At 41.6% G+C, this 16459-nt stretch overlaps 1 protein-coding gene across 1 annotated transcript in view; it reads right to left on the bottom strand.

The window, feature by feature from the left end:
- The window catches only part of sbno1 (strawberry notch homolog 1 (Drosophila)), a 90631-nt gene that overhangs the window by 22600 nt on the left and 51572 nt on the right, over positions 1–16459 (bottom strand). Inside the window, exons 21-28 of the mRNA XM_061966398.2 lie at positions 10941–11072; positions 7525–7660; positions 7332–7444; positions 7194–7265; positions 964–1063; positions 824–898; positions 607–753; positions 442–536 (exon numbers count right to left, since the gene is read on the bottom strand). Of these exons, the coding sequence (XP_061822382.1) occupies positions 442–536; positions 607–753; positions 824–898; positions 964–1063; positions 7194–7265; positions 7332–7444; positions 7525–7660; positions 10941–11072 (870 nt within the window). The remainder of the gene's footprint in view (positions 1–441; positions 537–606; positions 754–823; positions 899–963; positions 1064–7193; positions 7266–7331; positions 7445–7524; positions 7661–10940; positions 11073–16459) is intronic.

The following is a 16459-nucleotide window of genomic DNA, read 5'->3' as shown; positions in this document are numbered from 1 at the left end:
GTCCAGCTTCCGTACTCCTTTGTATACACTTTACAAGAAATACATTGTCGGCAAACTCCGTAGCTTGCTAGCTTGTGCACGCCAGCTTTCTGAGACTCTTATTTTGGTAGCGCAGGCAGGATGAAGCAGAGCTTTTATTGTGCAACTGTGCAGTCGGTCTTTGGAGTTTTGACGACAGGTACGGCGCCAGAGTCTGTTGAAATAAAGTGTTTCTCGCCTTCCAGTCGGTAATTTTAATGAGCTGGCAGCAGCCAGCGTCATCTCAGAAGACCCTCGGGTGCCGTGAATGTCAATCAAGTGACGTCATAGTGAAGATTTATGATCGCTCATTTTTAGGACTATTTTTTTAATGCCTGGCTGGTGATCGACTGACACACCCTCCGAGATCGACCGGTAGATCGCGATCGACGTAATGAGCACCCCTGCTCTACAAGAACCTACCGTGTAGAGTTCAACATGTCCAGATGTCGTGTAGCCCGGCGTCAGGAACTTTTTGCAGTCCACCTTCTTCACCTTCTCGTCACCAGAACCCAGATCTGAATAAACGGACAGAAATGAAGCGATGCTACAAAAAAAGGAAATCAAAAAGCGAGCGAAGCCTGGTACCAAGAATGCCCATATCGTATCTTCCGTTCCTCTTTGCTTCCTGGATGACGGCGGCCAGCGTGTCAGAGAAGTACTGGAACAGAGCGTTCTGCTGGTGGACCTCCATGCCCAGAATGCGGTTCAGGAACTTCCCGATGTTGTTGTAGTCTATGGTGGTGACGGACAAAACGAGGATGAATATGGTGTTGAAATGAGCAAGATTTGATGTGGAACTCACCTTTGTCCAGTGACAGCGTGTTGTAGCGGTCCTCCACGTTGATGAGGCCCACACCGATCAAGCCCCTCTGAATGTCTGCACCACAACCTTCAACATCAGAACCTCTTCAACGCAGGCAAATCTCTGCCATGTTGTTTTACCTTTGAAGAAATCTCCTTTAAAGTCGGAGGGCGGCGAAACCAGCGGCGTGTCCAGCCTCACTATCGACTTCATCACGATTTCCAGCGCGTTCCTGCCGTACTGTGGCGAGACCGAGGCACACTTTAGACCACATGTGTCAAACTTAAAAAGCCCGGGGGTCATATCTGGCCCACCACCTCATTTTATGTGGCCCGCAAAGGCCTGGAATTACCATGCGTGAATTTGTTTCTAAAGGTAGTCAACTTTCTGTTTTGACAGAAAAAAATACATGTACTGTATGCATTTTCATATATTTTTTAAACTTACCGTATTTTTCGGACTGTAAGGCGCACTTAAAATCCTTTCCTTTTCTCAAAAATGGACAGTGCGCCTTACAACCCGGTGCGTCTAATGTACAGAATAATTCTGGTTGTGCTTACTGACCTCAAAGCAATTTTACATGGTGTAATGATAAGTGTGACCAATAGATCAATCTAAGTTTATTTATATAGCCCTAAATCACGAGTGTCTCAAAGGGCTGCACAAGCCACAACGACATCCTCTGCTCAGATCCCACATCAGGGCAAGGAAAAACTCAACCCAATTGAATGACAATGAACAACCTTGGAGGGGACCTCAGATGTGGGGACACTCCCTTCCCAAGCGACCGGTGCAATGGATCTAGTTAATAGTGTGAGAGTCCAGTCCATAGTGGATCTAACATAATAGTGAGAGTCCAGTCCATAGTGGATCTAACATAATATTGTGAGAGTCCAGTCCATAGTGGATCTAACATAATAGTGTGAGAGTCCAGTCCATAGTGGATCTAACATAATAGTGAGAGTCCAGTCCATAGTGGATCTAGTTAATAGTGTGAGTGTCCAGTCCATAGTGGATCTAGTTAATAGTGTGAGAGTCCAGTTCATAGTGGATCTAGTTAATAGTGTGAGAGTCCAGTCCATAGTGGATCTAACATAATAGTGAGAGTCCAGTCCATAGTGGATCTAGTTAATAGTGAGAGAGTCCAGTCCATAGTGGATCTAACATAATAGTTTGAGTGTCCAGTCCATAGTGGATCTAGTTAATAGTGTGAGAGTCCAGTTCATAGTGGATCTAGTTAATAGTGTGAGAGTCCAGTCCATAGTGGATCTAACATAATAGTGAGAGTCCAGTCCATAGTGGATCTAACATAATAGTGTGAGAGTCCAGTCCATAGTGGATCTAACATAATATTGTGAGTGTCCAGTCCATAGTGGATCTAGTTAATAGTGTGAGAGTCCAGTTCATAGTGGATCTAGTTAATAGTGTGAGAGTCCAGTCCATAGTGGATCTAACATAATAGTGAGAGTCCAGTCCATAGTGGATCTAGTTAATAGTGTGAGAGTCCAGTCCATAGTGGATCTAACATAATAGTGTGAGAGTCCAGTCCATAGTGGATCTAGTTAATAGTGTGAGAGTCCAGTCCATAGTGGATCTAACATAATAGTGAGAGTGCAGTCCATAGTGGATCTAGTTAATAGTGTGAGAGTCCAGTCCATAGTGGATCTAACATAATAGTGTGAGAGTCCAGTCCATAGTGGATCTAGTTAATAGTGTGAGAGTCCAGTCCATATTGGATCTAACATAATAGTGTGAGAGTCCAGTCCATAGTGGATCTAACATAATATTGTGAGTGTCCAGTCCATAGTGGATCTAACAAAATAGTGTGAGAGTCCAGTCCATAGTGGATCCAGTTAATAGTGTGAGAGTCCAGTCCATAGTGGATCTAACATAATAGTGAGAGTCCAGTCCATAGTGGATCTAGTTAATAGTGTGAGTGTCCAGTCCATAGTGGATCTAGTTAATAGTGTGAGAGTCCAGTTCATAGTGGATGTAGTTAATAGTGTGAGAGTCCAGTCCATAGTGGATCTAACATAATAGTGAAGAGTCCAGTCCATAGTGGATCTAGTTAATAGTGTGAGAGTCCAGTCCATAGTGGATCTAACATAATAGTGAGAGTCCAGTCCATAATGGATCTAGTTAATAGTGAGAGAGTCCAGTCCATAGTGGATCTAACATAATAGTGTGAGCGTCCAGTCCATAGTGGATCTAGTTAATAGTGAGAGAGTCCAGTCCATAGTGGATCTAACATAATAGTGTGAGTGTCCAGTCCATAGTGGATCTAGTTAATAGTGTGAGAGTCCAGTCCATAGTGGATCTAGTTAATAGTGTGAGAGTCCAGTCCATAGTGGATCTAACATAATAGTGAGAGTCCAGTCCATAGTGGATCTAGTTAATAGTGTGAGAGTCCAGTCCATAGTGGATCTAACATAATAGTGTGAGAATCTAGTCCATAGTGGATCTAGTTAATAGTGTGAGAGTCCAGTCCATAGTGGATCTAGTTAATAGTGTGAGAGTCCAGTCCATAGTGGATCTAACATAATAGTGAGAGTCCAGTCCATAGTGGATCTAGTTAATAGTGAGAGAGTCCAGTCCATAGTGGATCTAACATAATAGTGTGAGTGTCCAGTCCATAGTAAATCTAGTTAATAGTGTGAGAGTCCAGTCCATAGTGGATCTAACATAATAGTGTGAGAGTCCAGTCCATAGTGGATCTAACATAATAGTGAGAGTCCAGTCCATAGTGGATTTAACATAATAGTGAGAGTCCAGTCCATAGTGGATCCAACATAATAGTGAGAGTCCAGTCCATAGTGGATCTAACATAATAGTGAGAGTCCAGTCCATAGTGGATCTAACATAATAGTGAGAGTCCAGTCCATAGTGGATCTAACATAATATTGTGAGAGTCCAGTCCATAGTGGATCTAGTTAATAGTGTGAGAGTCCAGTCCATAGTGGATCTAGTTAATAGTGTGAGAGTCCAGTCCATAGTGGATCTAACATATTAGTGTGAGAGTCCAGTCCATAGTGGATCTAGTTAATAGTGTGAGAGTCCAGTCCATAGTGGGGCGAGCAGGGGATGGCAGTCACACATAAGAGATAAGTGTAGACTGCAATATGATGGCAGTAAACACCAAACCTTTAAATGTTCCATTGAGAATCTAGAACATTACACATGGCGCTCAAAAATCTATCGAAATGTTTTTAGTACGACTTTGGCAAGCTATGAAACTGCACCGCTTGATGGATTGTTGGCACATTAAACATACCAGTGTATTATGGTGTGTGTATAAGGACCGTAAAATGGCACCTATTTGCAGACATATTACCTGGCGTTTTGTTTCTCAATATTATGCAAATCCAACTTTTCTTACCATCTGTTACCTGCTGATGTGTATTTGGGATCTGCATAAGTCCTGAAAATGTGGCGCGTACGCCATTGTCGTCCGTGCCGACCCCATAGTAATAAGCTTCTTTTTCTCTATCTTCTTATGTGGCATTTCTTTTCCGCTGTTGCCATTTCTAATATAAAGTAGCATAAAGTTCTTATATTTGTCAGTAGACTAGCTATCAAAGCGCTGAAAACTGTAGTGGGTTTACATAATTCACCCACGGAACTTTAGTTATTAGAGAGTTCCGGTCGATTTTTCATGGGACAAATTTTGGCCGTTGTTGCACTAGTGAGCCACGGATGAGGAGATGTTGCTCCGTTATTGATTGAAGTAAAGTCTGAATGTCATTAAAACAGTTAGCTCCATCTTTTGAAACTTCTTCCACCCCCGTCCTTGCACGCTACATCAAAGATGACGGGGAGAAGACGCTGTGGAAGGTGAGCCACGTAAATAAGACCGCCCACAAAAACGGCGCATCCTGAAGCGACTGTCAGAAAGCGACTTGAAGATGGTCTGGTCTGTAAAACATCTATGCAACCTTTTGACCATTACATGTTATGTAGACCACAAGGAAGTCTTTTAACATTTAGAAAATAATTATAATATGATCCCTTTAATGCGCCCTATGCAGTGTGCCTTTTGTATGAAAAAAGACCTGAATAGACCCGCCTTATGCAGGGCGCCTTATAATCTGGTGCGCTATATGGTTCGGAAAATACGGTAATGTAATATTGCAACAAATATTATATTATCACACAGTCCAAACATCAAAATAAGTACTTAAACACCTGCTTGACTCATGATTTTGAAGCAACTTGTCCATCAAATTGTACAATGTAAAACTTATTTTTCGGTAAAAAACTGGTAGCTCAGTTGCCAGAATTTTACCGTAAAAACACCAGACAAAAAAATGTGTAATATTGTTTTTCCATTTACAGTAATACACTGTAAAAACAACGACTGCAGATTTTACAGTAAAACAGTGCTACTTAGACTTAGACTTCCTTTTTATTGTCATTCAAATTTGAACTTTACAGCACAGATAAGAACGACATTTCGTTACATAAACTCATGGTAGTGCAGGATAAAAAAGCATTAAGGTGCATATATAAATAAATAAATATATATAAATATATATATAAAATAAATAAATATATATAAATAAATAGATTACTTTACAGATAAATATATTGCACTTTTTCAAATGCGTCCACGTTTATGGATGTATGTTATATTGTCTTTTTCATTCCAGCGAGTTTATCCATTTTGGGGGGAGTTGAGGGGATAATTCAATTATGATGCGTTCAAGAGTCAATGATGCGTTCAAGAGTACTGTTTTCCCATCTACATTTACAGCAGACCTGGGCAAATTAAGGCCCGGGGGCCACATGCGTTCCGTTAAGCTTTTCAATCTGGCCCGCCGGACATTCCCGCATTTTTTTTTTTAGATCTTTATAAGATGTAAAGTGTAGCTGTCATTATGATGTGCAGTGATGTTTTCTAATGACCGGAAATGTTGAACTATACAAAATATTTCAATGGTTGGAATCTGCGCTTTTGCATGATATACCAGTTACTATGGTCATCTAATTAGTTACTATGGTCATCTAATGAGTTACTATGGTCATCTAATTAGTTACTATGGTCATCTAATGAGTTACTATGGTCATCTAATGAGTTACTATGGTCATCTAATTAGTTACTATGGTCATCTAATTAGTTACTATGGTCATCTAATGAGTTACTATGGTCATCTAATGAGTTACGGGGCGACATGGCGTAGTGGGTAGAGCAACCGTGCCAGAAACCTGAGGGTTGTAGGTTCGCTCCCCGCCTCTTACCATCCAAAAATCGCTGCCGTTGTGTCCTTGGGCGGGACACTTCACCCTTTTCCCCCGGTGCCACTCACACCGGTGAATTAAATGATGAATGATAGGTGGTGGTCGGAGGGGCCGTTGGCGCAAATTGCAGCCACGCTTCCGTCAGTCTACCCCAGGGCAGCTGTGGCTATGAAAGTAGCTTACCACCACCAGGTGTGAATGATTGATGTGTTCTACATGTAAAGCGACTTTGGGTACTTAGAAAAGCGCTATATAAATCCCAGTTATTAGTTATTATTACTATGGTCATCTAATGAGTTACCATGGTCATCTAATGAGTTACTATGGTCATCTAATTAGTTACTATGGTCGTCTAAGTCACAGCAGCTCAGACGAGGCACCAAGCAGTGTGGGTGGGGAGCGTTTCCACAGAGTGTTTCCAGAGCCTGAAATGTGGGTGTCAGGGACAGACGCGGAAGGAGATTTTTACAACAATGTTCTAAAACTTAGTGATATATTAAATATATCAGATTGTAGGTGGGTTTTTTCACGTTCATATTTCGCTGTTTGTTGCATTTTTGTAGCGTTTCGCTTGATTGTAAACAATGTCAATGGAGAGGGGGTGTGACGTTCATATGTTGTCAATATTCAGTGTTTTATCCTTCATAGTTAATATTGTAATCTTTATTTTCATGTACATTCTGGCTGTCTCATTCAGTAAAAAAATAAAAAATTCCATTCCGTTTTTTAAGGCGGTCTGTCATAACGTTTTTAGCTTTCAATCAGACATTATTGTGAGGTTTTCTATTAGTGTTCCTAAAAATCAGATATACGTGCCCCCAGACACTTTTTTCTTTAAATTTGGCCCCCCGAGTCAAAATAATTGCCCAGGCCTGATTTACAGTAAACATTGTAAAAAACATGGTACATTTTATGGTCAAATTTCAGCAGCTAAACTTTACTGTAAAATCTACACGTTTTTTTAAAGTGTATGTAAAAATATACAACAATAATTGTGTAATGAAGCAATTTACAATGTATATATTATGTGGCCCTCTGAGGGTGATGTGGCCCCCACTGAAAAGGAGTTTGACACACACACACACACACACACACACGCTCAAAGAAGACAACGACAAAAGTGACTTGTGCTTACTTTGTTGTCGAAGTTGAACCTGCTGAGGTCTCGTGTCTCGGTGGCTCTTCTGTCGCCGTGAGTGAGCGCTCCCTGCCACAAACATTGGGAGTTTCACTTCCACTCGTTAAAAAACATCTGGTGAAATCATTCACTTACAAGACTTTCTAATCTTTTTGCCACAATGGATGCAAATCTCTGCTCTCCGGCGAGCTCCGATATGAGGAAGACGTACTCCGGCGCCGTGACCTGATTGGACCTGTGAGTTCTGCCTGTGACGTCACATGACAGGAAACGTTACTTCCATTTGCTGCAGCGGGTAGAGGAGGGGGCCGAGCGGACGTGCACCCACCAAACTGCTGAATGGCTCGGTCTGCGCTCCACGGCAGCTCCAGCGTCATGTGGACCCTGCGACGCTGGTTCTTCACCCGCCGGTCCGCCTGCAGCGAGATGCCTGAGCTGGCGGCTTCAGAGATGATGGCAATGTGCTGGGCGGGGAGAAGCGCAACAGGTGAGATTAAAACACAGAATATTAAAGGGGAACTGGCCTTTTTTGGGTGAATTTTGCATATCATTCACAATCATTATGAAAGACATTGATAGATTTTTTAAAAACGCATTCTAACTTGTAAATGAAAGTCTGCTTACAGCCAATTGGAGGTCCTCTATTCTGCCCATAAAAACCAATAAATAACCATTCAAAAGCCGCCAACAATACTCCATTTACATTTCGTGACTTGAATATTAACCAAATATTACTGATATTGTTATTAGACAAACGTGATCACAAGCTTGTGCTTCCTTGCGCCCCTGAAGTTTATTGCAGATCACTAATCATGACGCTCACCTGGATAGAAGAAGGCTGAGGATGTATTCCGACAAATTGGTACACTTGGACAGTCGTTTAGGACCCGGAAATGGCGATAGCGACACGAAAAGACGCTTGGTTCCACACCCCTTTTATTAGGGTTATTAGTCATTCTTCATCGAAATGAGAATATTTGAACATCCAAGCAGTCGGCATCCTAATGACGGCAGACCTTGTGATGTTTTATTATGTTTGTTGGCTCTCAGAAAAGCTGCATTGAGTAAATCAGTGATGAAGGAAAAAAAAAAAAGAGGCAAATCTTGTGCTGCATGTAAGAAACGAATGTGCCGCGTATGCTTTAAATGACCAAAATATGTAAATATAAAATATTATAGATGTCCTCGTTACTATATTATATATAGTGACATATTATATACAGAGCCAACAGGTCTGTGGATGATGCAGTGAACCTGGCCCTCCACTTCATCCTGGAGCATCTGGACTCCCCAGGAACCTACGCTAGGAATTTTGTTTGTGGACTTCAGCTCTGCCTTCAACACCATCCTCCCTGGACTGCTACGAGACAAGCTCTACCAGCTCAGCGTGCCCGACTCCCTCTGCAGTTGGATCAATGACTTCCTGGCAGACCGAAGACAGCACGTGCGGCTGGGGAAGATTGTCTCGGACAGTCGAACCACGAACACTGGTACTCCTCAGGGCTGTGTACTCTGCCCGTTGCTCTTCTCCCTGTACACAAACTGCTGCACCTCCAGTCACCAGTCCGTTAAACTGCTCAAGTTTGCGGATGACACTACCCTCATCGGGCTCATCTCGGATGGCGATGAGTCCGCCTACAGGCTGGCGTCCTGGTGCAGCCACAACAACCTGGAGCTGAACGCCCAGAAAACAGTGGAGATGATCATGGACTTCAGGAAAGTCGCAGCCCCACCATCCCCCCTCACCCTGATTGACTCTCCCACCCCCGTCTCCATTGTGGACTCCTTCCGTTTTTGGGCACCACCATCACCCAAGACCTCAAGTAGGAGTCGACCATCAGCTCCCTCATCAAGAAGGCCCAGCAGAGGATGTACTTCCCTGCGGCAGCTGAGGAAACTTAAGGTGCCGACTGAGATGCTGGTGCAGTTTTACTCAGCCATCATCGAGTCCATCCTGACCTCCTTCATCACCGTGTGGTTCCCCGGCGCCACAGTCCAGGATAAGCATCGCCTGCAGCGCATTGTACGTGCTGCTGAGAAGGTAATTGGCTGCAAGCTCCCATCCCTCCGGGACTTGTTCTCCTCCAGGACCAGGAGGCGTGTGGGTCGGATCACAGCTGACTCTTCTCACCCTGGACACACACTATTCTCCCCTCTCCCCTCAGGCAGGAGACTACGGTCCATCCAGACCCACACCTCCCGCCACCTGAACAGTTTTTCCCCTCGACCATCAGGCACATGAACAATAACTCCTAACAGTAGCTCCCTTCCTAAGTCTATAACAAGATCTGATAGCTCAGTTACAGCTCTTGTTATTACCAAATCTGTGTTATGTGTTTTATGTTGCACGATTGCACCGAGAAAAATTCCTAGTTTGTGAACCCGTTCTCAAACAATGGCAATAAAACGATTCTGATTCTGATATACTTACATCGTGTACCGTATTTTCCGCACTATAAGCCGCACCTAAAAACCACAAATTTCCACAAAAGCTGACAGTGCGGCTTATAACCCGGTGCGCCTTATATATGGATTAATATAAATATTTATTTTCATAAAGTTTCGGTCTCGCAACTACGGTAAACAGCCGCCATCTTTTTTCCCCGTAGAAGAGGAAGCGCTTCTTCTTCTATGGTAAGCAACTGCCAAGGTAAGCACCCGCCCCCGTAGAAGAGGAAGCGCTTCTTCTTCTACGGTAAGCAACCACCCGCCCCCGTAGAAGAAGAAGCGCGCGGGTATTACGTTTCATTTCCTTTGTGTGTTCCATGTTGATATACGACTCCATGCGCGCCCACATCACAGATGGTGTCAAAAAACAAGTGAAGCACACAAATACAACACTCGCCGTCATTCCGGGTGGATTAACCAAAGAACTCCAACCGCTCGATATTGGTGTCAACAGGGCATTTAAAGCACGACTGCGAACGGCGTGGGAACAATGGATGACCGAAGGCGAACACACCTTCACTAAGACAGGGAGACAGCGCCGGACGACATACGCCAACATCTGCCAGTGGATCGTAAATGCCTGGGCAGATATTTCGGTCACAACTGTGGTCCGAGCTTTCCGGAAGGCAATGACTTCGACGAGACGGAGCCGGCCATTTTGGATCCCGTAATCGCCCAACTTTTTAATTCAGACACCGAAGGAGAAGAATTCGAGGGATTTATGAATGAAGAATCACTTCAGAAAGTGAGCGTTATGTTTATTTTGTGTGTTGTGACATTAACGTTCGAGAAACATTAAGTTATTGATGTTATTGCTCTGCACTATTTTGAATTTTACTACGTTTGTGATTGCACATTTGCACATTACCGTACATTTTGGGAGTGAACAGAGTTGTTAGAACGCTGGTTTTTAATATATTATTAAAGTTTGACTGACCTATCTGACTGTTTTTTTGACATTCCCTTTAGCGCAGTTAGATGCGGCTTACAACACGGGGCGGCTTATAGGTGGACAAAGTTTTGAAATATGCCGTTCATTGAAGGCGCGGCTTATAACCCAGGGCGGCTTATGGTGCGGAAAATACGGTATATAAAACCTTAATGGAAGTGTTTGAATGTTTTGAGGGCTTTATAGGCAGACTAGAGCAGCTTCCATAAGCTCCATTGTGAGCGGACTTTCGATCACATTTTTTTAATATTTAGAATGCATTAAAAAATAAAATTGATCTTCAAGTCTCATAATGATTGTGACCGATAAGCAAAATTCCCCTTTTAAAAAACTGCAAGCAATCTTACCTTCTCCCCGTCCATGAACCTTTGCTTCTCCGTCAGGTTGAGGATCTCCACGGGGACGTCCAGCTCGGAGCGAGACTCGTAGGTGATGCTTCCGTCGTCGTTGCTGACCACGCGACCTTTACGGCCGGTCATCTAAAGAGGCAGGAAAGTGATTGTGAGACATCAGGAACGTTTTTCCCTTTTCTATTAACTAAGCATACAATATTTGTTTTTACTATTAACTATGCATGCACAATAATGGTTCATATGTTCTATTAACTAGGCATGCATGGTATTGGTTTTCTTTTTAATTAACTAGGCATGCATTATTTGTTTCCCTTTTCTATTAAATAAGCATGCACAATGTTTTATTTTCTATTATCTCGGCATGCATGATATATTTTTTTTTAATTAACTAGGCATATGTGTTTTATGTTGCACGATTGCACCAAGAAAAATTCCTAGTTTGTGAACCCGTTCTCAAACAATGGCAATAAAACGATTCTGATTCACAATATTTTTTTTCTTTTCAATTACTTGGCATCAGAGGTGGGTAGTAACGCGCTACATTTACTCCGTTACATCTACTTGAGTAACTTTTGGGATAAATTGTACTTCTAAGAGTAGTTTTAATGCAACATACTTTTACTTTTACTTAAGTATATTTATAGAGAAGGAACGCTACTTTTATCTACATTCAGCTCGCTACTCGCTACTAATTTTTATCGATCTGTTAATGCACGCTTTGTTTGTTTTGGTCTGTCAGACAGACCTTCAAAGTGCCTGCCTTACTGGTGACGTTTCACTTCGTTCCACCAATCAGATGCAGTCACTGGTGACGTTGGACCAATCAAAGAGAGCCAGGTGGTCACATGACCTGACTTAAACAAGTTGAAAAACGTATTCGGGTGTTACCATTTAGTGGTCAATTGTACGGAATATGTACTGTACTGTGCAATCTACTAATAAAAGTTCCAATCAATCAATCAAAAGTGTGAAGGAAAAAAGATACTTTTTTTTATTTCAACCGGACATCCCGTCAAAAGCCTAAAGACTGACCGCACATGAGGACGTTCCTGTCTTCACAATAAAAGTGCCGCTCCATCGCGCCTGCGCTTTCAAAACAAGAGTCTCCGAAAGCCAGCGCAAACAAGCTAGCAAGCTAAGGAGTTTGACGCCAATATATTTCTTGTAAAGTGTATAAAAACGAATATGGAAGCTGGACAAATAAGATGCCAAAAACCCACCACTTTCATGTGGTATTAGACAGATAGGAGGAACTTTTCTTCTCCTCCATTTGAAAACGTGGACGTTACCAGCACTACTGTCTGATTACAATCAATGCAAGTCATCAGAATCAGGTAATACACCAACTTATATTCTTGTCTTCGTGAAAGAAAGGAATCTATATGTTAAACATGCATGTATATTCATTAAAACATCTTTAACATGTAAACAAAAACAGCTAAATAAATACATATAAATTATATACTGTATATATCAATGTATATATATATATATACACCGGTATATATATATATATATATATATATATATATATGTGTGTGTGTGTATGTTACTCATCAGTTACTCAGTACTTGAGTAGTTTTTTCACAACATACTTTTTACTCAAGTAAATATTTGGGTGACTACTCCTTACTTTTACTTGAGTAATAAATCTCTAAAGTAACAGTACTCTTGAGTACAATTTCTGGCTACTCTACCCACCTCTGCTTGGCATGCATGATGTTTTCCCCTTTTCTGTTAACTAAGCATACACAGTAATGTTTTATTTTCTGTTAACTAAGCATACACAGTAATGCTTTCTTTTCTGTTAACTAGGCATACAAAGTAATGATTTATTTTCTGTTAACTAAGCATACACAGTAATGTTTTATTTTCGGTTAACTAAGCATACAAAGTAATGATTTCTTTTCTGTTAACTAAGCATACACAGTAATGTTTTATTTTCGGTTAACTAAGCATACAAAGTAATGTTTTCTTTTCTTTTAACTAGGCATACACGATCATTTCTTTTCAAAGTGATAGATGCTTCTCAAGACCGATCAATTATTTTCTAAATGTAAATCTGGCTGTAGTTTGTGCACACCTGGAAGTAAGAAAGAGCCACACATTGGTGGATTGGAGAAAGTGCACCTGTAGATTTGTCCTAATCATATGCCATGGCTACTACGGTAGCGGTAACATCACATCCATAAATCAGTTAAGATTATGTACTGATTAGGAATAGGTTTTGTTTACTTTTTAACCGATACTAGAACCAACTCGGTTCTTTAAAAAAGGTGCCGGTGCTTTAATGTTGCCCAAACCGGTACTTAAAAAATTGAAAACATGTATTTTTTTGTAAAGGAACAAAAAAATACCAATGCCTTTTTATTTTATGACATTCAACTAGTATTTTAAATAATTTGGTTGTATATATTATATATATTGTATATATATATATTGTATATATATATTTAATAATATACTCATAAATAAGAAAAATCTACAACAAATTGTCAGAATTATTGCAGCAATACAGAACATGGAGAACGTGCAAAAAGCGACTTGCTGGGGTTTTAATGTTTGATGCTTAAAATTCCTGGTGTTCCTGAATGCAACTACGCTGGAGAAAGTGGTGGTTATTGTTGTGGCTACTAGCACAGAGCCACGTGTAGCGAGTAAGGACAACTCGCTTTCAGAGTTGGTCCCACACATGGCGCCCTGTCGTCACGTGAAGGCCTTGTGACCAATCAGAGCGAGTATGGCCAGATATTCTCTTGAATGATTGGTCAAAAGCCCCTCACGTGACGACAGGGCGCCATGTGTGGGACCGACTCTAAAACAGAGTTGTCCATACTCGCTGTACACAAATCTGGGCTAGCGCTGCACCCAATGAGGGCTGCTGTAATAAAGTTGAAAAATAGCAGCAGACTGTGTACATTAGTAAAAAGAATGTTGCATTCACTGAGCACCACAAAAAGGCACCGATAGCATCTTCTTTTTTCGGTGTGGATACTAGCGGGTGGTCAGCGGGGTTTCTTGTGTCGAAACCAGGTGCGTTTTCAGTGCATCTGATCTGGGCGGCACATGAGATGTTTTCTGATGAGTAGAGAAGTCCGACCAACGCCACGTTTGTCTAAACTGTGAAGTCCACTAATTTAGGGGCAGTGCGGAACATTCTACAAGTTAGGAGCGCTTGATTTGTTAACCCTAACCCACCTACAGCACAGTACAGGTCAGAGCTGGGCAAATATTTTGACTCGGGGGCCACATTGAGAGAAAAAAATGTGTCTGGGGGGCCAAGGTGTATGTGTGTATAAATGATATGTACACATTTAGTTGTACTGTATGTACGTTTGGTAGGGATGTCCCGATCCGATATTTGGATCGGATCGGCTGCCGATATTTACCAAAAATTGCGTATCGGCAAGGCATGGGAAAATGCCGATCCAGATCCAGTTTAAAAAAAACTCCGGTCCGTGTTTTCCAACGCACCGATTTAAATAATACATTCTGCTGCTCCGTAATTTCCGTTCCGCATTTTCCAGCACACCTTCAACACATCCACAATTCTCACGCAGTTGCTTTTAGCTGCTGGCATTACACGACAGGCTCTTCTCACTCTTTTCTGTGTCTCCCTCTCACAGACAGCAGCGCACCTTCTTACACACGTCACATACTGTCACGTCATACGTCACATACGTATACGTCCTCCCCGAGCAGAGGTAGCAGCATGGCTAACGTTAGCTGTGATGCTAGCGCAGCCGTGCGAGCAACGCTCCCTCTAAGGTGCTCGCCTGTGCAATTGCGCACTGTTTAAGCGTCCTCTGCGCATAGCAAATCTATGCCACGCACAAAATCTAATAAAAAAATAAGCGCATAACAATTTTCAACACACAGACACGACAGAGAAAACATTTTCGTCATCATTGTTCAAATATTGTGACGTCTGTCGAGACGCTTATCTCCATTCGGTGCCACACGCCCACACCATCAAAATGCTGAGGCAAAAATGTCCACATCAACACCGTATGAAAAAATTAGTGATTTTTTTAGTTGTGATTTCCTTCTCTGCATGGAAGTTTAAAAGTAGCATATATTAATGCAGTATGAAGAGGAATGTTTTAATGTAGACATGCAAGCCTTGAAAGAAAATGTTGAAAATCAAGACTACATTTCCTGCAAATGGGTGCATTTCTACCCTATAATTTAACTTTAGATTTATTCTCATATCAAACTCTTTTGGCTGTCTTTTTGACACTTACATCCGGCGCCCCCCTCCACACCCCGGATTATAAATAATGTAAATAATTCAATGTGATTATCTTGTGTGATGACTGTATTATGATGATAGTATATATCTGATAGTATATATCTGTATCATGAATCAATTTAAGTGGACCCCGACTTAAACAAGTTGACAAACTTATTGGGGTGTTACCATTTAGTGGTCAATTGTACGGAATATGTACTTCACTGTGCAACCTACTAATAAAAGTCTCAATCAATCAAAACACATAGAATCATCATACTGCTGTGATTATATGCATCAAGTGTTCATTCAAGGCTAAGGCAAAATATGGAGATATATATCGTGTATCGCAATATGGCCTTAAAATATGGCAATATTAAAAAAAGGCCATATCGCCCAGCCCTAGTTCAATGATGCCATTTCTGTTTGTCATGTATAATTTTGTCTATTTTGTGTTTATCCTTGAATAAACAGGTCAGTTTCTTGTTACCAACCATTGTGTATTATTCAAACTCCCCTAATTCAGCTGGCTAGTTGTTATCAAGAGTACTAAAACGCTTTTCAACATGATTCTGACAACTAAGTAGGCTAAATAACTTTAACCTTTAATACATGCTCGGATAGGCCAGTATCGGCATCGGATCGGAAGTGCAAAAACCTGAATCGGGACATCCCTAACATTTGGGTCCCTTTTTTTCCCAGACACACTGACAAACTAATACCAAATGTCACAACGTCCGATGGAATTCTAAAAAAGTTATGAAAGACCACCTCAAAAAAACGGGAAGGAATTTTAGTTTTTTACTGAATGAGACACCCAAAATGTACATTAAAATAAAGAATGTGAGATTTACAATATTAACTATGAACAACAAAACAGTGAATATTGGAGTTTGCATGTTCTCCCCGTGACTGCGTGGGTTCCCTGCGGGTACTCCGGCTTCCTCCCACCTCCAAAGACATGCACCTGGGGATAGGTTGACTGGCAACAGTAAATTGCCCCGAGAGTGTGAATGTTGTCTATCTGTGTTGGCCCTGCGATGAGGTGGCGACTTGTCCCACTACCGCCCGAATGCAGCTGAGATAGGCTCCAGCACCGCCTGTGACCCCGAAAGGGACAAGCGGTAGAAAATGGATGGATGAACAACATATGAACATCTTTTACTTCTAAGACCAGCTCCTCCATAGTTGTGTATCTTTTACAATCAAGCAAAACACAACAAAACAGCAAAATATGAATGAAAAGTGTAATAAACAACTACAATATGATATTATCACGTAA

Source organism: Nerophis lumbriciformis, linkage group LG11 (assembly GCF_033978685.3).
Source record: "Nerophis lumbriciformis linkage group LG11, RoL_Nlum_v2.1, whole genome shotgun sequence".
NCBI classification, from domain to species: domain Eukaryota; kingdom Metazoa; phylum Chordata; class Actinopteri; order Syngnathiformes; family Syngnathidae; genus Nerophis; species Nerophis lumbriciformis.
Note: the sequence above shows the minus strand (reverse complement) of the source record. Positions and strands in the feature narration are given on the sequence as shown.